The sequence below is a fragment of the Dreissena polymorpha genome, chromosome 13 (assembly GCF_020536995.1).
Source record: "Dreissena polymorpha isolate Duluth1 chromosome 13, UMN_Dpol_1.0, whole genome shotgun sequence".
NCBI classification, from domain to species: domain Eukaryota; kingdom Metazoa; phylum Mollusca; class Bivalvia; order Myida; family Dreissenidae; genus Dreissena; species Dreissena polymorpha.
The window spans coordinates 46,490,124-46,517,917 of NC_068367.1; the positions used below are offsets into that span (position 1 = coordinate 46,490,124).

Sequence of the window (27,794 nt, forward strand, 5' to 3'; positions counted from 1 at the left end):
TTTAGAGTTTAACAACTTGTGCGACGACATTGGCCAGTTTATCACTGAAATCTATACATATTGGTTGCTTTCAGGGAAAACGGGGCTTAATGCATGACAAATAAGATTAGCCTGTACACACTGATTAGCCTGTGAGATGCGCACAAGCTAATTAAGGACGACACTTTCTGATTGTATGGTGCTTTTCGTTTAAAGAGAGTCTCTGGTACTGGGATGACAATAAATGCATATGCATTAAGCCCTGTTTTCTCAACATGAAGCTTAAATTATCCTTTTTATTAATGATTTGAAAAAACCCCAATCTCGACCTGTGCTTTAAGACACACTCTTTATACATTTGAATGGGTTGTGTTCATTTCATACTTGTGATATAAAAAGCTATAACATAATTTTGAAAACTGGGTTTCGTCTAAGATTATACAATAGTGAACAATTTCAGTGCCACCAGCGCGTTGATTACTTTTATATAAGCAATCCTTGTGGTTTCACAAAATATAACGACAAGAACAGTACTCTCCAAATTAGTCACTCGTTTCGCGTTGCAACGCTTTATAATTTTCAGGTTTTTAAATCATCAAAAGATGCATATTATTGCTATTTAAGAGCATGGCAACTGTTTAGTATTAGTGTTTCATCAAAAATATCATAACAAAAACGAAAATTTGCGAATTTGAAACAACTTTTTTTTAATTTTGTCGATTTACCAATTAAACGTGAAAAGGACCCTTTAACGGTGTGTTTACATTCTCAATCTCCTACATTCTGTCCAGCTCGTGTGTAACCCTCTGAAAACCCCGTTGATTCTGCACCCTGAAGAAGAATTAGCTATTCGAGCTTAAAGCTCGATTGGTCGTTGTCGGCTCGGGTACTACTTACTTGTACCCCGGGTTCATTTAAGTATACTTACATGTACCCCGGGAACGGTAAATATACTAAAACGTACCCGGCCGATATTAGACTGTACCCGAGTTTATTTCCCGCCAAAATTCCAATGTCGTTAAACGCGCTACCGATTATAGTCATTACGAAACAAACTTCTATTGTAAAAAAAACTTCATCAACATGCTGTTTGAATATGAGTTTCCATCATATAGAGGCCATTAAATATAAAATTGACATAAATATAAACATGATTTTTTAAGCCGACAACGACTTATTTAGCGTTAAAATTCCCGGGTACGTTTAAGTGTATTTAGTATTTACCGCTTATACTTAAGTGTACCCGGGGTACATGTGAGTAGTACCCGAGCCGACAATGACCAATCGAGCGCTATTAAACGTTATCTGGTCAAAGCTTGACATCATGTAAACTTTATAAATTGTAAAGTTGTTTAGTTCTCAAATCGGTTCATTTCACGTCCAAGTCGACTGAATAAATGAGCAAAAACTCATTTGATTGCTTGCTTATTATGAAACTATTTGAAACTGGTTTAGGAACGTGATAACATACCGTAGTTTATTGTTTATGAATCAATATTCACGATTTCGACATTGTTAAATCACGCGTAACGAGACTGCCGAGATAACGCGAGATCAAGGGTTCGGGGGGGTTCTGACAGTATTCGCTCTACAGTAGACACCTTACTTATCCGATATTTTGACTTTATAAATAGAATAAAAGCGATAAATTACCGATTTATTACTAATAAAAACAATCATTATTTTTATTATAACGTTCAACGACCATCTGCTCATTAATAGTATCATTGTAATTAACGGCTCCGTAATTAACTACCGGTACCGACAAAAATAACAAGATCATACCTTACACATGTTACTGTACTGTGTGCTGAAATGTTAGAAATTAAAACAACCCCAGACTATTATAATTTTTGAGTGCAAGTTAATTTAAACCCACCCACTAATTAAAAATAAACATTTTTATTATATTAGCTCATTTTTCTAAATTTTCAGAAATAAAAACCAATTGGTATTTGCACATTTCAGTAAACATAAGACTACTTTATTGTTAAATTTGTAAATTGTATAAGAATCTATGTATTTTTATTACTTCTGTTGCAAGCCCAACTTGTTGTGCTTTTAAAATACAAGAAATCTATTGTTGACAACTATAATATTATTTAAGATCATAATTAAGCAAAAGCAAGTCCCCGATTCCAAGCTTACCCCGGCCAGTTAAACCGGTAGAGTGCTGATCTCTGACTCAATTATGGGTCGGTAAGTTTAAGCCTCAACTCGGGTTCATCTCTTAGAAATAATTACACCTTAGGCTACCCTGGCTGTAACCAAAATTGCAGTTGAGGGTCACCGGCATACATGTATCAAATATATTGTAACTATGTGCTTATGTTAACATTTCCTGAAGATTCAACCACTGAGCAGGATTACTAAGTTAACCCCATTTTATTAATGAAAAAAATAAATAAATATACTATCATATGTATTCAAAAAGACAAACCAACTGGTACCTACTAGTACTATCATAAGGAACATCATCCATTAACCATCTATACTTCCAGGTCTTTTGGCTCTGCTACACCAACAGGAATAAGCGTTCGGTTAATGTTTTCAGTGTTAATCATAGGGATTACAACTTAAACCACCATCCATTTTATTATATTTTTGAATGTGTAGGATATTTTTTAATGTAAGGGTATGAAGTAGACACACATCTGAAGTATCTTTATTTTATTTTTTTCAAAGAACATAGTTATGTAACTATGGTGATGTATAATATTTATTGCAAGAGTTCATAAAATTCCAGGTGTAGAAATCTTGAGCTTCATGCAGCATTAGATACTCAGTACAGTATCCCAGTTTCTGTTGACACTGTGAAGTGTGATATTCCTGAAAAAAGTTTCTAGAAGTTATAACAATAAACCATTCAATAACATTTAAATACAGCAAAGTTATCTGTTTTAAAATAATTGTTCTTTTTAAAGACAAGTATTTACCAAATGCCATCAAACTTCTAATTTGCCCAAACTTAACAAATAAGAAGATATTTTTCCATACCCCACCCGCTTTAGCATGTTTCGTTTTTACCTATTTTAAACACAATAAAATCGAAATAAAGCATAAACATGAACGACAATTATATCAAAGATACTAAGCTAATAAAAAATTACAAAAAAATATCATACCATATAAGTTATATCTGCAAATTATTGGGAAATTATAATTGCTTCAACATAGAACTATATGCAGACGCACTGCAGTAGGTGATCGAGTACCCCCCCGACCTCACTAAATCCACTCAGAGTTGTCTCCCTTAAAATAATGTCGAAAAGGTCAATATCGTCTATGTGATAAACAACCATAGTGATTCTTCTGCACAAAACACACTGGTACCAGTCTACTTTAATTAATATTGATGGTATGTAACCTAATAAAAATTGAGCAAAAATAATTGAAGCGGAGAAAGTCTACAGCATCGGGTACCGCACAGCATCTAACATAAGTTTTCAGCGGAGTAAATAGTCAATCATTTCGCGTGCACTTCGCATGGTAGAAATATATTTTGTGTGTTTATGGAGATTAGAAAATCTCCCATGCGGAATGTTTGTTTCTTTGACATATTTAATTTGGTGGCTAGTCCTCTTTTAACGGTCATACTAAATACTACTAAGGACCGCTAAGTACCACTAAGGAACCAATAAGGACCACTAAGAAGACATCTATGTAATTTGTAGTGATACGGGGTAATTAGGGTATATATTTGTGCTTCTCTTGGCCAGTATTTTGAACAGTTGTTGTGCCGAATAGCATCTTTTTTATGCTAGAATTCTTAAATACCTCCTTAGTGGTAATTTGTACCTCCTTAATCATTAATTAAGTTATGGTGGACGAACCAGTTATCGAACACCTAAGAAATAACGTTACATTACCTTAAAATTGAAACACTTAAAATGACAAAAATATTTTGTTTTAACTAATGACTAACAGTTCAATCATTGAATGATTTATCTGTCAAGTTTTCCAGCAAACTGCCTTCAAGAATTCATAACAATGATTCCCTGATTATCGTCACCTCTAGCAGACAAAACAAAATGCAGTGTCCGACAAATCAGGAGCCCGGGGGCTACAGAAATATTTCGGGCTACTGAAATTTTCCAGCTGATGCCTGCCGGGCTACTATAAATCTATAAGAGCGGTAGCCTGTTTTATTGACAGACATACGTAGAATAAACACGCTGACCATGTGTTTCAACACCGTGTATTGCTTATAATCCGATAACAAAGTGCAATCAATTATCTTATCAGTCACCGATCACTTGCGGTAATGTCGTAAACAGTAACAGTGTATTTTAATCATTCAATCAGAATCAACATTTGTCGTCTGGTAATAATATAATGAGAGCCGGTTGGATAGTTGGCGCACATGATGCAACATCATTTCGCAGTTTGGAATTCTTTGTTAACCGCAACAATGACGTTTTTGATGTTGTTAAATATCCAAGGACGCCGAACATTAAATAAATCAAAACAATAGCGGATTCTTCAAAACGGTAACGAAACCGAAAATGAATGTTAATAACAACAGTGTGAACGCGGTTAACACCTGCTTATTAGTTTGCATTGTCAATTTAATAATTGAATTAATCGACTGTTAATCAATAATCCCATATATGCCCAATTTATATTTTTTAAACCAAATTATGGGAGGGTAATATAGACGATAAGAGTCATAAACAAAAACGTTTGCAATTTTCTAAAGTGTCAAATGAAATTCGGCATTAGGTTCTATTTAAAGATATGATGAAATGAGCTCCCAATCAGGAACGTTCAATTGCAACATGCGTAAATAAATCACCTGCCACGGTTTGCACACGTTGTGTACAGCTATTTTAGGTTACAAAATTCTACATTTAATAAATGAATTTCTTTGTCCAGATAAAAAGTGCGCAAAAATTGGCATGGGTGTATTTATTTGTAAATACAAATTTCGTAGCGGGTACAACATTGAGATCGTTTAATTTCCATTAAAAGTTTCGTTGTGAATTTCAACTAAAGTACCGGGGTATCTCGCGAATTATTTGGCATTGACATGTAATATCTACATGTAGTATGTGATTTTCTTTGGTACATTTACATATAAGTACACGATGCCTGTACTGTAACATTAATTAACGATATTGACTGTGTACATCAGACTACTTGCTGTATTATGTATATGTATGTATACATATTATGTATATGTAAATGAAGAAATAAAATAAAGATGAAAACCTGCATCTTATCATTTTGTAGGAAAATTTTTATGGGCTACCAAATATTTTTATTGGTAGCCCAGTGGGCTACCTGAAAAATAAGAAATTTGTCGGACACTGCAAAATGGCAGCCGATGTAAACATCACCTATTACCGGCACTTCATAAATACTACTCCAGTATATACAAAGTAACATGACTATCACGTGACCCGGACTCGGCGAAAAAATCTGCATCTGCTGCAATCAAAATTGCAAACAGAAATATGCTTTTTGGTGTGTAAATGCACGTTTTGATAAATACATTCAAAAAGTAATAGCAAAAAACACACAAAACGGTGTAAATAACAATAAATGCATTCCTTTAACCTGTTTTTGGCGCATTTGTTTCAAGCTAAGTAGGCAAGTAGGTCATGGACTTCATGTGCGACCATTTGTTTATCAATGTGACGTCATGCGCACTTTTGGGCATGTGCATACAGAACCAAAACAAAAAGTCCGATAATAGGTGCTGTTCGATAACAGGTACTTTCACTATAATGGTCCGTAGCGGTCCTTAGTGGTATTTAGTATCACTTCTTTTTTAATCATATTGTATTAAAATTTAAGCTTTTATGAGTACATAGTTACATACAGCTCAAGGAGGTGCAATAGCTGGGAGTTTGAATACATAGTTACATACAGCTCAAGGAGGTTCAATAGCTGGGAGTCTAAGATTATTTTAACAAATATAGTGTTTATATAAACACATCATTGAGAAGCTAAAAAGAAAATATATGGGTGGTGCCTTTTAATATCATGTGTTATCAGATGTGTCTGATATGCTGGCCTTGGAAAATGAGAGGCTTTTTTTTATTAAATTTACCGCCAACATTTTGCCACATTCCGAATTAGTTGCAATAATCCAATTTTCAGTAGTTGGGAGTTGCATGATCCTCTGGGTCGCTTGGAGTTGAAACTGACAAAGGCATTTTTGGTGTAAACTTGCTGCCTTGAATCGAGGAGGCTCTTTCATTGGTAATATTGAAGAGCAACATTTTATTTTCTGGCATAAATTAAACACAAACAGATCACAAATATATCCCTAATGCACAAATTAAAACAACTTAAGGGATATTGCGTGCTTGCATAATAATGATTTTTATTACTCCAAGTTCAATAACATCAATGGTGTATGGAAATGTGTACTGTATGTTTTTGCTATGAGCAACACCTTGTAATCTGATTTTTAAAATATGCTATTGACTTCACTATCTCCAGAATCCTCTGCAAGATAGATCTTGTGTCTAATCAACGGATTGTTGTGCAGCTCTGGAACATCCCGTACATAAGTTGAATTATCAATTCAAAACTTTGGCCTTGGGTTTGATCATTTTTTTTAGCATTTCTGCACAAAGACATGCAAATTTATGTTGATGGTAATACGCATTGAGTTTGTTACAATTTATTAGGTTGGCTGAACCCTATTTTTCAGACATACGTAAGATGTATTTTTGTACATAGTTTTTGCCTTTACATGGAAGAACTTTGAGCTGTATGAACCTTAGTAAATATAAATAAAAAGATAAGCACTTTATTCATAAGTTTTAAGTGTTGATTTGCAAACAACAACACTAATCTCCCAATTGAGGTCAAATCAGCACTTTTTTTCCCAATCCAAATGGCTCCAGCTGCTTTCAAAAATGTTTTAAAAAACGCTATATTGGACGAGTCTGATATCACATACATGGAGTATCAAAAGTTTCAAACCATATATTTATTTATTTATTTACTATGCCAAGTTAAAAACTCTACCCTTTAAAGTAAAATTTAACACACCCAAAATATTGAGTGTTTTACTGCACAATTATGTGTCAATATGCAAATGAAACAGCTTGATGATTTCAACATGGATTGATTTGGATTCAACATTACACCCACAAAATAGTTTTGGAAAAAATCATACATGTAAATAATAATCTTTTAGTACATAAAGTCAATGAGCGAAAATAAATATTTTTTTAAAACCTTCAATTGGGAATTTTTAGGTCCCATTTGGGAAAAATAAATACTTTTATCCATTGGTAATGGGGTCGGATACCGATTACCCGATTTTGAACACACAAAAAACACTCTATGTTACTATCTTCTAATTGCGTGTGAAATGATGCATTGACTTCTTTTAAATGCAATAAAAGCAATGTAACAACAAGAAATAAATAATTATTTCAACTTGGTATCTAAAACATACACTTTGTTGCAGTTATATTCACTTGGACTAAAGTTTTGCTGCAGGGCAACAGATGAGGATCGTTTTATTGTTTTTACGATTTGTATTTTACAGAAAACAAATTGAAATCGTACAGAAAATGATAATGAAAGTGGAAAAAACAAATTAAATTATTTCTTGGTCGTTCTTGTCATACTGTTTTTCTCTGTACCATGTTCAATTTGGAGAAGTTTATTGTGATCTTTAGTTAAGCTGTAATATTTGTAGTAAGTCTATATAGACACTGTTTCCTTGGATTTAGCAATTTATTCCAAAATGTCAACGACTGTTCCATTCGTCCAACCTTCACCTTTTTAGCAGCACCCTAAATCTTTTGTGATCCTGGCTCTTTCTGTATACATTTTTGTCTAATAAATATATCTAGTAGTTGAGAGTTAATAGGCATGTAAACAGGGACAAGCTCTGTGAAAGTCCCAAAACAATTACTAGCTACTAAGATATCTGATAAACTTTTAACAGTGCTTTTATTTGCCCAAACTCCAATTTTTGTGTTAATTCAACTGCAAATAAGTTTTTCACAATGTCTGATCCTTTATTGTCCCCTACCTGTGAAACTGGAGGGGACTTATGGTTTGCACTCCGTCTGTCTGTCTGTCTGTCTGTCTGTCTGTCAGTCTGTCACACTTTTCTGGATCCTTCGATAACTTTAAAAGTTCTTCATATTTTTTCAGCAAACTTGAAACATGGATAGATGGCAATATGGAAATTATGCACGTCATTTCATTTTGTTCCTACGTCAAAAATTCTGGTTGCTATGCCAACAAATATATAAAAAAAGTAATAAATTACTGACAATGGTGGAGTTTCACTGGTAGGGGACCATATTGCTTCGCAATCTCTTGTTATTAATAGTTACTTGCAATTTTAGAAAGGCATTTTCAGAATTGTATAGTTTTACCTTGTAAAATTAACATATTACAAAAATATAATTTCATACCTGATACATGTAGGTGTTTGTTAAATGTAAGTTATAAATATATTCACATCACTATTTAACAATTCAAGCCTGAGAAAAACACTAGTTTGTGTTGCAATCTTAAACAATTTGACAACATGAACACAAATTACTCTGTTTTCTACATTGTAGGTGGCAGCATGCAAAACACATTCGACGGACAGGATGCCTACATCTCGTATCTTATGCATGAAATAGTGAAAAACACCGAATCACCGCTGTCAGAGGCTGATCAGAAATCCACTCAACCTGCAGGTATTCTTTAAGCCATGCTTGGTAACCACTGCACAGTAGTGCAGTGTATATTTATTCTGGAATCCCCATGGAAGTCTATGATCAGCCATTCTAAATCACTTTCCTGTTTAATCTGTATCTCTTATACCCTTTGATTGTTTTTAGCTCACCTGAACACAATGTGCTCATGGTGAGCTTTTGTGATAGCCTTTTGTCTATCGAGCGTTGTGTGGCGTCACAACTTGCCTTGTTAGCACTCTTGATGCTACATTTATTGTTTGATCTTCATTCAATTTGATCATAAGATTTTTGCCAATGATATCTCAGACGAATTTGAAAATGGTTCCGATTTATTGAAAAACATGGCCTTCAGGGTCGGGGCATTTTTCTGTAGAGGCCACTTTTATTGTCCGATCATCATGAAACTTGGTCAGAAGATTTGTCCCAAAGATATCTTGGAAGAGTTCGAAAATGGTTCTGGTTGCTTGAAAAACACTGCTGACAGGGGGCATGGTATTTTTTTATGCCCCCGGATCGATAGATTGTTTTTGTCCTGTCTGTCTGTCATTCTGTCCAAAACTTTACCCTTGGTTAAAGTTCGATAACTTATGCAATATTGAACATACCATCTTGATATTTACCATGCATGTGTATCTCATGGAGCTGCTCATTTTGAGTGGTTAAAAGTCAAGGTCAAGGTCATCCTTCAAGGTCAAAGGTCAAATATGGTATTTTTCTTTCCTAAAACTTTAACCTTCGTTAAAGTTTTATCATAACTTTTTCAATATTGAACACAGCAACTTCATATTTGGCATGCATGTGTATCTCGTGGAGCTGCACATTTGGAGTGGTGAAAGGTCAACCTTCAAGGTCAAAGGTAAAAATATAAAAAACATAAATTTTCATAACTTTTTAGCTAACCTGATTGCTCAGGTGAGCTTTTGTGACTGGTCTTTGTCCGTCGTCTGTCCGTCCATCCGTCCGTCCACATTTGTTCATAAACACTCTAGAAGTCACATTTATTGTCCGATCTTCATGAAACTTGGTCAGAAGCTTCGTCCCAATATAATCTCTGTTGAGTTCGAAACTGGGTAGTGCCGGGTCAAAAACTAGGTCAAAAAAAGGAAAAAACTTGTAAACACTGTAGAAGTAACATTTCATGCCCAATCTTCATCAGGGATTTCAATAGACGCAGAATCCTGCGTTTTGACGCAAGCAAAATAAAAATGATTCGTTTTTGACGCAACCCCTTTTTCTGCCGTGCGTCATTTTGACGCATCGAATATTTGACCAGTGCGTCAGTCAGTTAACATCTCAAGTTCCATGGTAATAAATCCCGCTGTGCTCCTAATTGAAATTAATGTTTCAGTATATGAAACTCGGTCTATAATCGAGGGAATACCCCGGGCGTCGTTTATCTTATCTCATCTCCTCCAATACACATGTCACCGTCTAAATAGTATGTGCACACTAACTGGGTAATTAGCAGCAGTGATAACGTGATAATTGATTGACCATCCAATAATTGAAGGTTTGGCTAGATTGAACTTTACCGGTACGCAGTTGTTTACCACTATCGACAAAGCGGGGGTTTGGGGGCGGTAGCCCCCAATACTAAGGAAATATATAGGATAAAAAGGATTATAAGGTGTTGCGTTAGTTGTAATGTGTTAGGTGTTAAGGGTTAGGGTTAGAGTACGCTGTTTGATGTTAAGTGTTGCGTACCGGTAAAGTTCAATCATCCTGCAGGTTTTTTGCAGACTTTGCAGACGGCACGGTTAAAGAAAGTCGGCAAAAGTAATTAAAGAAAAAAACAAAATTGATCAAGGTCTATTAATTACTTAGATCCAGTAATAAGTCCAGCGAGTTTTGTCAGTTTGTTAATCCACTGATAATTACGAGTAACACCCATCTTATATAAACTGGAATCACAGTTCATTTTTTATACTTACAAGTCATAATACTACACATACACATTGAGAAAACACATTTCCTCAATTAGATATAAATTATCCGAGTAGAATTAAAGTGCTACGTCATGACCTTCAACATTGTAAATGGCGGACGTAACATTCAACCCACGTTCAATTAAAAGCTGGCGATTCAAATTGCAAGTAATGGTGATTCAGAAATGGAGAAAGCATTAACTGGATTTAACAAACATTTGATAAGGTTTGTTAAACCAGATAACAAGAAAAATTTGGATTATTAAAGTAAAACTACTACATGCAAGGCAATCTTAAGTGTATATATTTTGGACATGTATAGTATTCGGATAAACAGTAATAGATATTATACTAGATGTTCCATGCATTTAAATTGTGTTTTGTTAAAAAAGCTATCATAGGGATGATGATAATATAATGACGATAAATATGTGATGAAAAGGTGCTACCGGTACATATCTTAAATTACTTCAATGTGTTAAAAGACTTGAATGTGTTATAAGGAAGTAGATTTTTATGTATCAATTCATTAAAATATGTTGTGTTATGTATCATGGTATTGTGATTTAATAAAGCAGTATTACTTTTTAAGATATTGTGTTATGCTTAGAGCATATAATTTTTATCTAAAAAATAGAATAATACAGACAAAAACGCAATTAATGCGCTTCAAAATTGACCCCAGCATTTTTCAATTTGACTCCTCAAAATTTCAGTCCAGGGGTCATTGACTCCTGGTTTTTAAAATCTATTGAAATCCCTGTTCATGTAACTTTGTCAAAATGTTTGTCTTAATGATATGTTGGTTGAGTTCAAAAATGGTTCCGGTCCATTTAAAAACATGGCCCCCAGTGGGCGGGGCAGTTTTCCTGATTTGGCTATATAGAAACTTAGTAAACACTCTAGAAGTCACAATTTTTGCCCAATCATCATGAAAGTTGGTCAAAACATAGGTTTTATTGATTTCTCGGACGAGTTCGTAAAATGGTCCAGATTGGTGAAAAAACATGGTCACCAGTGGGCAGCGCATTTTTCTCTATATGTATATTGTGAAAACATGTGAACACTCTAGAAATCACATTTTGGGCCCAATTTTCATGAAATTTGGAACATTTGTTTCCTTGATATGAGAGTTGAGTCGAAAAATGGTTCTGGTCCGTTGAAAAACATGGTTGCCAGTGGGACGGGCAGTTTTCCTTATATTTATATAGAAAAAAGGCTTGTAAACAATCATGAATTAAGGTTATGTAACATGCGAGACAACTCTTCTAAATATTGCATTTAAGTTTACAGTAGTTACTCCCCTTTGACTATTAATGTTTTCATAATAATACAGTGTATTTTCTTGAGGGCACATTTCTTTTTCGATCTTCATGAAACTTGGCCAGAAGCTTTGTCCCAATGATATCTGGGTTGAGTTTGAAACTGGGTAATGCCGGGTCAAAAACTAGGTCACTAGGTCAAAAAAAGAAAAACCTTGTAAACACTGTAGAAGTCACATTTCATGCCCAATCTCATGAAACTTTGTCAAAATGTTTGTCTTAATGATATGTTGGTTGAGTTCAAAAGTGGTTTGGGTCTGTTGAAAAACATGGCTGCCAGTGGGCGGGGCAGTTTTCATTATTTAGCTATAGAGATACCTTGTAAACACTCTAGAGGCCACATTTTTTGTCCGATCTTCATGATACTTGGTCAGAAGATTTGTCCCAATGATATCTCGATGGAGTTGGAAACTGGGTCATGCTGGGTCAAAAACTAGGTCACTTAGTCAAAAAAAAGAAAAACCTTGTAAACACTGTAGAAGTCACATTTCACACCCAATCTTCATGTTACTTTGTCAAAATGTTTGTCTTAAAGGGGCCTTTTCACAGATTTTGGCATGTTTTGAAGTTTGTCATAAAATGCTTTATATTTATAAATGTAAACATTGGATCTAAAAAGCTCCAGTAAAACATCAAGAATAAAATTTTAAAAAGTTAAAAAAAAGTAACCCTTAGCAGGGCTGGAACCAGTGACCCCCGGAGTCCTGAAGTAAAAACCAATTTGACCGCTCAGCCATCCTGCCAAGTATGAATGAGAGACGTATTTTATAGTTTATATAAGCAATCTTTGTAGTTTCACAAAATTTAACGACAACAACAGAACTCTCCAAATTATTCAATTGTTTCGCGTTGCAACGCTTTATAATTTTCAGGTTTTTAAATCGTCAAAAGATGCAGATAATGGATATATAAGACCATGGTAAATGTTCAGTATTACTGTTTTCTCACAAATACCATAACTAAAACGAAAACTTGCGAATCTAAAACAACTTTTTTCAATTTTGTCAATTTACCAAAACGTGAAAAGATCCCTTTAATGATATGTTGGTTGAGTTCAAAAGTGGTTCTGGTCCGTTGAAAAACATGGCAGCCAGTGGGCGGGGCAGTTTTCCTTATTTGGCTATAGAGAAACCTTGTTAACACACTAGAAGTCACAATTTTTGCCCAATCATCATGAAAGTTGGACAAAACATTTTTTATTGATATCTCAGACGAGTTCGAAAATGGTCCAGATCGGTGAAAAACATGGCCGCCAGTGGGCCGGGCATTTTTCTCTATATGTACATGTATATAGTGAAAACATGTGAACACTCTAGAAGTCTTATTTTTGGCCCAATGTTCATGAAATTTGGTTAGAACATTTGTTTTCTTGATACGTGAGTTGAGTTAAAAAATGGTTCCGGTCAGTTGAAATAACATGGCTGCCGGGGGGGGCAGTTTTCTTATATTTATATAATAAAAAAAGCTTGTGAACACTCTAGAAGTCACATTTTTTGCCCAATCATCATGAAACTTGGTGAAATGATTGGTATTGTATATATCTCAGATGAGTTCACAAATGGTCCCGATCGGTAAAAAAACATGGCCGCCAGGGGGGGGGCAGTTTTCCTTATGTGTCTAGAGAGAAACCTTGTGATCGAACACTATAGAAGTCTCATTTTTTGCCTAATCATTGTGAAACTTAGTCGATACATTGGTTTTTATTGATTTCTCGGACAAGTTGGAAAATGGCTCAGATCGGTGAAACACACTTTTTAGCTCACCTTATTGCTCAGGTGAGGTTTTAGAATTGGTCTTTGTCCGCCGTCCGTTCGTCCACATTTGGTTTGTAAACACTCTAGCATTCACACTTCTCAAGCATTCTTTATGAAAGTTGCTAAAAGATCTCAGTCAAGTTTGATAATGAGCAAAATCACATAATTAATGCCATAATTATTGCCCTTAGATTGTCCAAATGTTCATGATATTATACAGAATCCTTGTAAACACTCTAGAGGTCACAATTTGTTTCAGATTTTATGAATCTTGGTCAAAATATTTATTTTTGTAATCAAAGTTTGATGTTTGGTAAGGGGGGTCAACTCAAAGTAAAGGTCACCAGGTAAAATCTTACAAAAACAAAAACACTCCATACGCCAGAGTTTTGGTTCAATAATGATGAAACTTGACCAGGATGTTTGTCTGGACAATATCTAGGTCAAGTTTGACGTTTGGTAAAGATTTAATGAACCGACTCCTCTCAGGTGAGCGAACAAGGGCCATCTTGGCCCTCTTGTTTAACATTGAACACAGCATCTAAATATTTGGCATGCATGTGTATCTCGTGGAGCTGCACATTTTGAGTGGTGAAAGGTCAAGGTCATCCTTCAAGGTCAAAGGTCAAAAAAAAAATCATTCCTCCATTCAATCTCTTACTTACTTCTCGTGGAGCTGCACATTTTGAGTGGTGAAAGGTCAAGGTCAACCATTAAGGTCAAAGGTCAAACAATTAAAAAACATAAATTTTCATAACTTTTTATGCACCCGGATCGAAGGATGTTGGCATATTGTTTTTGGCCTGTCTGTCCGTCATTCTGTTATACTGTCCCAAAACTTTAACCTTACAGTAAAGTTTTGCAATAACTTTTGAAATATTGAACATAGCAACTTGATATTTGGCATGCATGTGTATCTCATTGAGCTGCACATTTTGAGTGGTGAAAGGTCAAGGTCATCCTTCAAGGTCAAAGGTAAAAAAAAAGCGGTGTATTAGGGGGCATTGTGTTTCTGACAAACACATCTCTTGTTCCTTATATGGCTATATATGGCTAAAGTAAACCCTTGTTAACACTCTTGATTTTCATGATCAGAAGATTTGTCCAAATTATATCTTAGACGAGTTCAAAAATAGTTCTGGTTGGCCCAACATTCTGAGGATGTTTTTTTGTGATTGCCTCTATCCTTTTTTAGCGTGCTTAGTGTGTCATAAATATTTATCATGTGAACACTCTAGAGACCACATTTATTGCCTGATCTTTATGAAACTCAGTCATGTTTCTGACATTCAAAAAGGCTTTACAAATATGTTTGCTGAAGTTTTGTGTAAAACAAACTTCAGATGCATCAAAATCAAACCAGTGTAATTTACAGCTTAAAGATGAAAGATGACTGCTACAATTGTTTTTTTAGCATTTGGTTACTTTATTGAAATAATAGTAGATTATAATTTTTTTGTAGGCAAGGAAGAAGTCACAGTAAAAACAGAATGTCCTGTCCCAGAATTCATTCAAATTGATGTCAACCCAAAATTTCAATACCACTTTGAGGATAGCGATCGTTTTTCTGTTCAAAGGAGAAATGTTTCCTCTATAAGCACTGACCCAGGTGGTGATGATTTTTCTTTGGACTACAGCTTTTTTGCAACTGGACAAAGTGGCGCTTTCAGTTTAGATAATTCTGTGACATGCACTGAGGAAAGCAGTCTTCAAAACTGTCATCAATTTCAACCTTCACTGGTGACTAATACATGGAATTTAAAGACCGGTTTGTTTATTAATGCTGGAAATTGCTCACAAGAAGCTGCAAATGTAAGGAAAAGAGAACTAAAAAAATCAAGGAAAAGAAAATCTGAAAACAGCAAACAATGCACACAAATTGTAAATGATACTGAATTAAAGCAAATTGTTGAAAATAATAAGAAAACATTTTTGTCAAACAATTTTTATTTCAAAGAATTTATGAAAATGCCCAAACAGGACAAAACTGTGGAAAGTGGTTGTATAGTTGAGCCTTTGAAAACAGTGAGAATAGAAATCAGAGACGAAGTTTCATCAGCTGAGTGTGTCAAAATTGAGGTACATCCGAAAAATAATGATACATGTAGTAATGATACATGTAGTATTGAAGATATGATGACAAACAAGAATGTAAGAAGCAATTATGAAAGTTCAACTGAAATAGGTACAATAGACATTGCTGTTAAAGGGAATGATAAGGAACATTTATGTTCCACAAGTGGTTCCAAATCACTTACTGGAACTTGCTCAGACATTGGTATCAAAAGCGACCTCATAAAAGAAAGCCCTAATCAGGAGTCATGTTTATGTGTGCACTGTGCAGAATTGCTGACATGTCCGACAGATCTAGAGCAGCACATCAGAGACAAACACAATCTCAAAAACATAGAGACACCTGATACTGCAACTACAAAACACAGAGAAGAGGTTGCATACTACCTTGCTAGTGTTGAACTTGACAAAAAGCTGTTGAAACAGAGAAAGGAGGCCAAAGAAGTTGAGAATGCAGCTGAAGGTGTCATTGATGAGAGCAGCCAACATCACATGGGGTCATTAGAAGATAAGCAGAAACAGGCAGAGGTTGTGTGCCTTAACCCTTTGCATGCTGGGAAATTTGTCGTCTGCTGAATTTCTAAAATTAGCATTTTCTTCGAATTTTTTTTTCAAAGAATACTATCAGAATAGCAAACAGTTTGGATCCTGATGAGAGGTCACGTTCTGTGGCGTCTCATCTGGATTCAAACTGTTTGCAAAGGCCTTCAAAATTTGGTTCCAGCAATGAAAGAGTTAATTACTATAAAAATCATGCTATTGTTAAGTGAAAACTATAGTTACTTGGTATCAAAGAGCCCACTACAATATGTCAACAGCAGAATGTATGGAAAAGGAGTGGAAAGCCCTTGAATTGGAGTATGCCTGTCAAATAAAGGACTAAATTAGGCATTTAAAGTACATAAATACTGGTTGGAATCACCATCATTTATCAATATTTTCGCTCAGAATAGGAGTAGGAATTGTTTTTCTTTCTATGTACAGTAAAAATTGGTTTTAAGGTAATTTAGGCATATATGTGGTGTGTTCTGAGACTTTTGGTGCTAATTCGGCAAGTCAAATACTAGTAATGAGAAAACTCATCCAACATGACGACACTAAACTTGCGCTTAATTTTGTTTAAAATGCTTAAAGCAAGATTATACGATTTTTTATATGTGTTAAATTGTAATATATTGATAAAATATGTAACAATAACACAAAATAGTAAAGAAAAATTATACATTAAAAACGAATTTCATAAAATGCAGCAAAGACAAGTTAGCGCCCCTAGCCGATTGTGACGAACATATTTTCCTACAATAACCGAAGCATTCGTCTTTTTATTAGGATGAGAGTTAGTGTTCGTGTGTCGTATGAATATATATCGTTTCAGAAATTTAAATGAACCGTTAAACTAAGTTTACATTCACATCGTACATGCATGATATACATGCTGGCAAATTCGACTGTACAGCCGTTTTCGATTTCAGAATTAAATATCTGGCTTATTTCACATTTTTCGACACATGTTCTTCTGATCTTTTATTTTATTTTATATTGAAATATATATATATATATAATAAGTTTTTTACACATTTTATATAAATTCATTAATATTTGACAAAATCGTATATACTCGCTTTAATGATTTCTGTGATTTTACCATTTATTGTATTTAAGTGATATACAAATGGGCTGATACTGGTCATTGAAAATATTTTCTATCAAACAAATAGTTGATTTTGACCTTTTAATTTCAATGTGCTGACTTATTACTCCCCTTTTATTAAAGTTGGCCATGACAGTCTAATTGCCACAAACAATACTTCAACAAATCTTTACCGATTTTAGCTTGATGTTTGTATAATAGTGTGTAGATTTAACTTGTCTTTGAACAAGGTAAGTGTTATTCTTTTAATCAATTTTATTTTTATGGTTTTAATGCCCTAAATAATTACAAAAAAACTATTTCATTCTCCTATTTTCGGAAAAACCCAATATGATCTTAAAATAGCGATAGTATAAAGCTCATGTTTATTCGATCGTTGTTATACTATCGAGTTTCCTCTGTTAATAGGATATTAAGAAAACTTTGACAAACTTAATTTATTTTACTATTACCAGATGAAAATCAATAGTATAACAACGATCGTATAAACATGAGCTTTATACTATCGCTATTTTTAGATCAGATTTGGGTTTTTCCGAAATTTGGAGAATCTGTTTTTGTCAAAAACGGAAAAACAAAATCGTCAAAAAATGCGATATTTGGCAATTTTTAATCGAAAATAGGAAATAATAGGGTAAATATTATGTGAGTTTGGGATAAATATCAAGTTTATCATGCTCGGCACAAACCATGTTAGGGCTCGGCAAGCCTCGCGCTACATCGGTTCTAAGCCTCGCATGATAAACTTGATCTTTATTCCAAACTCACATAATATTCTCTATATTATCCTATTACACGATGAAAATCGATAGAATAACTCCCATCGTATAAACTTTAGTTTTATATTATCGCTATTTTTTAGATCAGATTTGTGTTTTTCCAAAAATTGGAGAACATGCTTTTGTCAACTACGGAAAGATAAAATTTTAAAAAATGCGATATTTTATTATAATTATTGGAAAAAGGGAGGAAATAATAGGATAAATAGAATATTGTGTGAGTTTTGGATAAATATCAAGTTTATCATGCTCGGCTCGAACCAAGGTAGCACTTGGCAAGCCTCACGCTGACATGTTTCTAAGCCTCGCATGATAAACTTGATCTTTATCCAAAACTTACATAGAGAATAATAGGTTAATGTTGATTATAGATCAGGTTTATCATGCGAGGCTTAGAAAACAAAAAGCACGAGCCTTGTCGAGTGCTTTTTCGTTTTCGTGCCGAGCATGATAAACCTGATCTATAATTAACACTAATCTATTTTATTTATCCCACTGTTTATTTAGTTAACCTTTTTATTTAAACAAAATTAGTTTTCTTAGTGTTCGTCGTACTTTGATAATGACTGTAGTGTAACCAAGGTCAGTGTCTTACTCCGCGTTCCAAAAATAACCGCTGATCAACTAATCATTTTTGTAAATCAGTAGTTCGTTCGTGACAAAGAGTCGTGCGTTATTTTTTGACAATTTTATTCATATTGAATTGCAAATCTAAAAATGAGAAATGCCATCTGTTAATTATATATTTTTACCAACTAATTTTTTCTCCAATAAAATTACATATTTGTTTTGGAGAACTTCTTTATTGAAAATTCTAATTCAGCCATTGCCAGTATAATTACCTTAATTTACTTAACTTCATGACAACTGATTACATCTTATTTTTGTTAGCACATGGTGAGCTTTTGTGATCGCCTTTTGTGCGTCGTGTGGCGTCAACATTTGCCTTGTCAACACTAGAGGCCACATTTATTGTCAAATCTTCATGAAATTTAGTCAGAAGATTGGTCTTAATGATATCTTGGATGAGTTCGAAAATGGTTACGTTTGCTTGAAAAACATGGCTGCCAAGGGGCGGAACATTTTTCCTTATATGGCTTTAGTAAAACCTTGTTAAAACTCCAGAGTCCACATTTATTGTCCGATCTTCATGAAATTTGGTCAGAAGATTTATCGCAATAATATCTTGTACGAGTTCGAAAATGATGCTGGTTGCTTTAAAAACATGGCCACAGGGGGCGGGGCATTTTTCCTTTTAAGGCTATATCTGGCTTTAGTAAAACCTTCATAACACTCTAGAGGCCACATTTATTGTCCGATCTTCATGAATCTTGGTCAGAAGATTAATCCCAATGATTTCTTGGATGAGTTTGAAAATGGTTTCGGCTGGTTGAAAAACATGGCCGCCAATGGACAGCTATAGTAAAACCTTGTTAACACTCTAGAGGCCACATTTATTTTCCGATCATCGTGAAACTTGGTCAGAAGATGTGTCCCAATGATATCTTTGACAAGTTCATAAATGGTTCCTGTTGCTTGAAAAACATGGCCACATGGGCATTTTTCCTTATATGGCTATAAATGGCTTTAGTAAAACCTTATTAACACTCTAGGGGCAACATTTATTGTCCGATTTTCATACCACTTTTTCCTTATTTGGCTATTAAAAAAACTTGTTGACACTCTCAAAAGTCACATTTATTGTCCGATCTTCTGGAAACTTGGTCAGAATATGGGTACGAAAATGGTCCCGGTCTGTTGAAAAACGTGGCCGCCAGGGTGTTCACTTTTCACGAAAGTTGGTTAGAACATTTGTTCTAATGACATCTTGGGCTGCATAGAACAGTGTAGTTCCATTTAATCTCAGGTGAGCGACTTTGTCCCTTTTAGGCCCTCTAGTTTAAAAATAAAATAACATCAGACAAGCCACCCGGAAGATTAAAAGCCAGACAGGGTCACTGTGCAGAAGATGTTAATAAATATATGACCTTCTTGAAAAGAATTATACTTATAAATTTACTGTATACCACACCTACAGGAAATACTTAGCCTCTCTGCTCAATGTCTGTGATATAAAAGAGAAGACTTAGAACACTGTGCAAAACAAACAGTTCCCGTCTATTCTACTTGAAGATATAACAATGCCAGCAATATATGACTAATAACAGCTCATAATACAGCCAGTTGTGTAACATATTAAAATCACGAGAAGTCTATGATAATGTGCTATAACCATGATACATGTAGATTTAAGAGTTAAATGCCCCAAGACCTCACTCTTATTTATGGAATATGAAAATTGTTTGAATATAGACTACATTTTACCTGTGCTTATTTTAGTATGCAGTTTTATTTTTAAATTTATATTCAATTCTGCAAAAGGGACTTTAAATAACTGCATTATTATTTTGAATTATAAAATGGTTATCATAGTAACCACAAAGATTTAATATTTTTATGTAACTAATTCTTGAACATTTATGATTCCTGAATATTGGTTTCCATGGTAACAGGACAGCTTAAACCTTGAGATACTTAGTAAACAATCAATGATTATATTTTGGAAAAAATAGATACACACTTTGGAATATAATGGTACAGTTTTTAAGACATATTTTACAGGGTCATTACATTTGCTTAAATGAGATAATTGCTAATTTTCTTACCTGATTTACCAAATTTACAGCAAACTATTGTAGAGAAAATCAACACAAGGGTCCATATCTATGACTTTGTATCTGCATTTGGAATGTTTTTTTTCTTCAGTTATTAAAACATGAAAATTTTCTTTGTATACACAGAATTTCAATAATTTGAATATTTATGGTGTTTCCATGGTAACCAATATAACTTTTATAATGCTTTCTTATGCCTGAGGGGTAATAACTATATCATATTATACATTTGAATGCTATTGATTTATTCCTGCACTTGTAGTTTAAATAAAAATATATAAACTTATTTTATTGACATGAAAATAAATAAAGAAATTTTTATGTCCCCCCATTATAGTAGTGGGGGGCATATTGTTTTTGCCCTGTCTGTTGGTCTGTTTGCGCCAACTTTAACATTTTGCAATAACTTTTGCTATATTGAAGATAGCAACTTTATATTTGGCATGCATGTGTAGATCATGAAGCTGCACATTTTGAGTGGTGAAAGGTCAAGGTCATCCTTCAAGGTCAGAGGTCAAATATATGTGGCCAAAATCGCTCATTTTATGAATACTTTTGCAATATTGAAGATAGCAACTTGATATTTGGAATGCATGTGTATCTCATGGAGCTGCACATTTTGAGTGGTGAAAGGTCAAGGTCATCCTTCAAGGTCAGAGGTCAAATATATGTGGCCCAAATCGCTTATTTTATAAATACTTTTGCAATATTGAAGATAGCAACTTGATATTTGGCATGCATGTGCATCTCATGGAGCTGCACATTTTGAGTGGTGAAAGGTCAAGGTCAAGGTCATCCTTCAAGGTCAGAGGTCAAATATATGTGGCCCAAATCGCTTATTTTATGAATACTTTTGCAATATTGAAGATAGCAACTTGATATTTGGCATGCATGTATATCTCATGGAGCTGCACATTTTGAGTGGTGAAAGGTCAAGGTCATCCTTCACAAGGTCAATGTCATCTTTCAAGGTCAAACGTCATATAGGGGGACATTGTGTTTCACAAACACATTTTGTTATTTTTGTGTTTTTATAGGAATTTCTAAAGCAGCCTTTTTACCTTAAATTGCAAAAAAAATGCAAAAATTGTTCCGTGTTCAACATACATGGAAGCTTCTGAAAATGTGAATAACTCAATTTCGTCCATGTACCCCATTTTAACCCAAAATCTCAGAACATATTATAAAGGTGAGCCTTAGAGCCACGTGTCAGAACCAAATTTCTTAAAAGTTAAGTTTTAATTGCAAATTTTAAACTGTGTTTAATTTTTGTTGCAGTACATGTTAAAGCAGAAGGAAGAACAGTTGAAGGCTGTGAGAGAGAGGAAGAAATTTACAGGCTGGCCAACAAATTTAAAGGCAGGAATGATGAAGTCTGGCAGAATCAGTAGGACCTGCGTCTCGAAACAGAAACAAGCAGTATCCAAATCTTTACCTAGATCTGTCAGAGGAGGTTGTAGAGGTGCCATTGTCAATAGTGCTTCCAGTGCAAACCACTCTTATGTTGAATCCAGAGAAGTATTTGATAATAAAGAATGTGAGAAAAATGCAGATCGTTCATCTGGCAAGTTTGTTGATGATGTTAATGTCCAAGAAACCAGTCTGAATGCCATGAAGAAGGCAGTTATTTGTTTAGAAAGAATTTCAACACATTTTGATGATGTTACAACTGAGGTAACTCAAATGGAATCAGTGAAGATATATAAATCAGGCTCAAAGGCTAGTAAAAACAATGATAGACAAAATTTAAATGATGAAGGTTTTTTGGCGGATAAAAAAAAAGAAAGTGAGACAGAACAGTTTATTGAGGAGGCGGACACAAATAGTACACGTCAGTCCAGGGCGAAAAACAATTTGTTAAATCCGAGTAAAGGAAAACAAAAGCGAGTGATATCACCTCGATCTCAGAAGGATGAACTTCTTATGAAACAGTTTGGAATTATTCCAAGCAAGGTTTTCTTAGACAAAGTGAGTGCTGTACTTAAAAGCACATGTAGTGGTACAAATGCGGACTCGGGTGGAGACACAAAATGTGCAGAAAAAGCTGTAAATAATACACAAAATAAAACTAGAACTGGTCAAGTGCCACTGTCTGTATCAGACTCTGGTATAAATGTGGACTTTAGTGACAGTGGCTCTGAAGATAAAGAAACTGCTTTGATTGATTTTGATACAATGTTGGTTTCAGGTACTGGGCATACAGAGGGTGGAGTTCCTGTTAAGAAGTTAAAAATGGATGAAACAACTATTAACATCAATGTTAAAGCTCAAACAAGTGCATGTATATCAAAGAGTAAAAGGTCTCCTACACGTGTTCTTCAAACCATGGATGGCATCAATATGCGACATAAAAACAAAAATGAAAATAATAACTCAAAGCAAACGGAAAAGTTTTTCGATAAGAATATGTCAGTATCAGTTTCACCTAAAGCTACAAACAATTCACATGCATCAAGACCGAATTCTCCAAAGAAAGGCAAAATTGGACCCAGGTCAAAAGCTCAGGAAAGTCTTAATCTTCCAAGCATCGAAAGTCTGTCTTCCGATGAAATGTCTAAACTTCTTAATCAGTGTGGTATGAGCATATCAGTTCCTACTTTTCCTCTTAAAAAAAGAGAAGAAACTCCAGAACCAAGCACATCTAAAGGTCATGGTCATAGGAAACGGAAGAGAACTGCCAGAAAATCATGTGTTGATAATGAATTAGTGAAGAAATATAATTTGAAGGAATCCATTGTTAAGTTAGAATGCTTGTCGAAAAGTGAGGTTTTAATGCTTCGTAATCCTCATTCAAAGTTTGGGAAAAACACTTCTTGGCTGCAGCAGAAATTTGACACAGACTCCGAAAGTGAGATGGAATGGGAAATCCCTTCTCCAACAAAGTCAGAAGATTTTGTTGAAGATGAAAACAATTATGTAAAGCAGGTGAAAACATCCAAGTCTGAAGACAAACAGAATGTTGTCCAAACATTTAAATGTGAACGTGATGAAGAATTATTAAAAAAGTTTGGCATTTCTGATGCAAAAGTTGTTGTTGAAAGTCAATGTTTGCAGGGGCAGAGTTGTTTTGAAAACAAACCTACTGTCTATGTTAACAAAAGTGAAAGTGATTATGAATTGTCAAAGAAGTTTGGTATACCTAAGCTTGTTGTAGTTGCTACTAAGGCTGACGAAGCTTCTGTTACTATAGATATGAAGAGTGATGATTTTAAAGATTTCTTTCAGAAGTCGATTGATGCTACTAAAAAGATGATAGCGAAACCAAAAACAGAGTTGTCAAGAAACAGTCTAGCAGAAAATGAAGCTGAAACAAATGCTACCAAAGAACTCAATAATGTTTCAAAAGAAAAAACTCAAACACGAGCTATTATTTCAGTGAAAAAGCCAAAACCCAAATCACAAAGAAAAGAAAACAAGGCTGAAGGTCCCAAGCTAATCAACAAGGTATGCAAAACCCCAGCACTTAAAACAAGGGAAAGCACAGGTGATCATGTGTTTACATCCACACCAAAAGTTGTAACAAAATCAGTAAAACTGAAAAGCATAGGTGATCATATGTTTACATCAACACCAAAGGTTGAAACAAAATCAGTAAAACTGATGCAAAGAACAAAGACAGTCCCTATTGTTGCAGCCAACTCAACAGAAAAGCTAGAAAAAGATCTTCAACGCGTTCGAATAAGGCTTCCTATGTTATCTAAAGAAGAAATTGATAGATACACAAAACAAATAGCCTTTGGTGATAAACCCATTGAGGTGATGGAGCAGAACAAATCTGATGATATTAATGATACAGTTGAAGATGAAATAGTTAAAGAGCAGGAGAATGGAGATTCTTATCAGAAAAGAACATTAACAAATCAGGAAAACAATCTCAGCAAATTAGAATCTGAAAATTCTAGACACACAACCACAGAATCTCAGGTAAAATGTGTTGGGTTGATTGAAAAATCTTATGACCGAAACTGTTACTCCAAAGATTTTCTCAACACAGATAATAAACTCGATGAAGTTGATGGTTCATTCAAAGAAGATACTATTATTGAAACTGAAGACACTACTGGTGAAAACCTTGCAGCTTCAGTTGAGGAAATAGGTACTGATAAGATGGAACTGGTATATGTCAAAGATGTTGAAGCATCAAAAAGTACTCAAATGCAAGATCGGATTATTGAAGACTCTGCTGATGTTAAAATGGAAGTTACTCGTGTTCAAGATCAATCTTTGGAAGAAATTGCTGAAGGATGTAATGATAATTTGAATGATTCAGAGTGTCTAGTGAAGAATGAAACAATGTCCACAAAAACTTATTCAGAGAAAGAAGACAGATTATCATTGTTTAATCAAATGGTTATTGAAAATAATGAAAGGGATTCTGAAACCAAAGAATCGAGTATGAATGATGAAGATGATATTTTAGAACTAGATGTCAGTGCTGATACTGTGTTAAATGATGCAAATGTTGAAAATGATAAAGGAGATTCTGATATTAAATTCGGGACAGCATTCGAGCTTAATATGGAAAATGCATGCATGTAAGTGTCAAATCAATACAAATCAAAACAAGGATCGCAAAATGACTTCAAAATGCGTTAATATATCTGTATTGATTTTAAGTAAAGTAATAAACGATTATTCTGTTGAACGTATGAACCGAACACAGGGAATCCAAATATTATGTGTTTTTGAAAGATGCAATTTGACTGATGATATTAATAAAATTAATGGCATAATGTTCTTTTTTTTTTTTTTAATTTGAAAATGGTAGAGAAAATGGTGGCATTAATTGACAGTTAAACTGACAGATTTTTGCGTTGTACTCGCTACTTAATAAAAAATGTTTTTGTGTTTTAAAGTACATGTAGTTTTTATTGAGATCTGTTCATAATGATGATGTTAATCACTGTTATTCAATTGTAAAAAGTTTGTTTTTGCACCTGTGAAAACAATGAAAATGTATTTTATAGATAATGATTGTTAGTTTGGTACATTTTGATAAAATAAGCACATGCTAGTAATAATGAATTATTCTATTGATAAGAATTTTTTTAAATATTTGTAATGATAATACAACATACTCACCTGAATGAAGGCATATTATAATCACATAGTACGTCCTTCTGTGTGTCAGTCTGTCCTGCTTGTAGTATTATTGAGATGTGTTATGGTCATTTAATGATAGACAATCAATGATTTTGAAGGGAAGTTCACTTCAGGATTTTTGCCTTTTTGTTAATGTTCTTGTGGGTAGCATTAACTCCCTGAATATTGAAGGTATTACAATCAAAATTTACAGAAGACAGAGGAAATGCAGAGTACGAGAACCACTACACTCTAATCAGTAATCGGATCATAACTTGTGAAATATTGAAGCACTTCAAATAAAACTTCATGAAATGGGGCTTAAATGGGAGGTGGGTGTATACAGACCAGAACTCTCTCTTAAGGTTAACAGAGTTATGGTACTTACATTTGCATGTGTGGAAAACAACTCTCTTAGTGGTGAAGGTAATGAAATAAAACTTCCCACATTCAAAGAGAGAATTGAGATAAAGTGCTAGTTCTAGAAGCACACCTATTATTAGTTTTCTCCAGAAAAATTTGAGTAGCCAGTCATATTTTCAAAGTAGCCGGCAACTGAACAATAGAACGGGTGTATTTTCGCCATTTTAATTGATATTTTGTGGAAAAGCAGCCAGCATCTAGATTTAATGTAACAGATGAAATCGCCGGCTGCTGGTGCTTGCGGAGATCACTGCTCTTATGCTCTTTGCTTATATTTAGTATGGTTTGTTCCTTGTGTGGAGCAAAACTTCGCTGCAGGTTTTGAAGATATTCACATGAATCTTCATAAAATGATAGATGGCTGTAAGAGAGATGGCAAGTACCAAGGTCATTGGTCTCTCTTCAATACTTAATATTTAAAGATTTTTCAATAATTAAATAAACATGTCTGTTTTTACTTACTTTGAAGGTCAATATCACTCTAAATGTCAAATTTATACTTCTAGGGTGGTTGCATTCTCCAATTTCTGCCACAACAATTGTTTTTTTATATCGTTTTAATTGTTTTGCAATTCTAAACAAACGTTAAAATCATGCAGAAGCATTACAATTAAACGCATTTTCTATTTTCATATTCATTAGCTACCTTTTTATGAAAATAATGTATGTATAATGAGTTGTGACATCATTTCATTATTATGTACTAGTGCACTTGCCAATAAATTTTTGTTAGAGAATATGACAAATAGTATATCATAAATATGTTCATACATGTATCAAAACTGTTGTGTTGTGCTTGATTGTATTTCTTAAATATGTACATATATATGTATCAAAGTTGTTGTGTTGTGCTTTTAGTTGAACATAAAATTACTATTATTGTATCAATGCTTTTGTGTAGTTCTATTTAGAGATTTTTATATTTCATAAGTTTACTTTCATGTAAACAAACGTTTGTATTGTTCTATTTAGTAGCGCATTAAAATGTTTTCCTCCAATGCAGGGTCCCGCAATCTTGGGTCCGCCTTCACAAACCCACTCTGAGACTAAGAATAACAACAGGCCTAAGGTAACCAACCACATGTATGTGTGACTTCGGAAATATGCTGTGAACCAATTTTTATAGGATATATAAAAATTAATAGTAATAGTCTCACACAAACAATGTGATTATTTGAGACTGCACATACCAAGTTAAGTATAATTTACCTTTTGGATAACATTACACAATCCATCTGCAACATTTCTGTATGCCCAGCCGGTGCACTTATGTTCTTTCTGTCATGGGTCGCACAAGTGTGTACTTTTGATAAATGTGTACATATAAGTGATAACTTAGTTGCGTTTGTCCCTCGTGAATAAAGTTATATGTTACATACTTGAATTTGTCGTTACTGCTGTTGAACGAATTGCTAGACTGATTGATATTGTGCCGAGCCATTCATAAAGCAATGACTCGATA

At 34.2% G+C, this 27,794-nt stretch overlaps 1 protein-coding gene and 1 long non-coding RNA gene across 2 annotated transcripts; one reads left to right on the top strand and one right to left on the bottom strand.

The window, feature by feature from the left end:
• Positions 1 to 2,634: 2,634 nt before the first annotated feature.
• LOC127855022 (uncharacterized) lies at positions 2,635 to 3,215 on the bottom strand. The gene is made up of 2 exons (XR_008037319.1): positions 3,105 to 3,215; positions 2,635 to 2,808 (listed from the first exon to the last, which is right to left on the bottom strand). It is a non-coding gene; the product is annotated as an uncharacterized LOC127855022 (long non-coding RNA).
• Positions 3,216 to 3,370: 155 nt separating this feature from the next.
• On the top strand, positions 3,371 to 27,708 carry LOC127854983 (uncharacterized). Its single transcript, XM_052390192.1, has 4 exons — positions 3,371 to 3,433; positions 8,526 to 8,648; positions 15,112 to 16,250; positions 22,106 to 27,708. The coding sequence occupies exons 2-4, from the start codon at positions 8,534 to 8,536 to the stop codon at positions 25,364 to 25,366; spliced, it is 4,515 nt and encodes a 1,504-aa protein (XP_052246152.1). The 5' UTR covers positions 3,371 to 3,433; positions 8,526 to 8,533; the 3' UTR covers positions 25,367 to 27,708.
• Positions 27,709 to 27,794: the final 86 nt, after the last annotated feature.

Bases quoted from the DNA above. Each gene is read 5' to 3' on its own strand.
- LOC127854983 (XM_052390192.1), top strand. From the start codon at position 8,534: ATGCAAAACACATTCGACGGACAGGATGCCTACATCTCGTATCTTATG. The intron at 8,649-15,111 runs GTATTCTTTAAG...ATTTTTTTGTAG, and splicing joins GAAATCCACTCAACCTGCAG to GCAAGGAAGAAGTCACAGTA. The intron at 16,251-22,105 runs GTTGTGTGCCTT...TTTTTGTTGCAG, and splicing joins ATAAGCAGAAACAGGCAGAG to TACATGTTAAAGCAGAAGGA.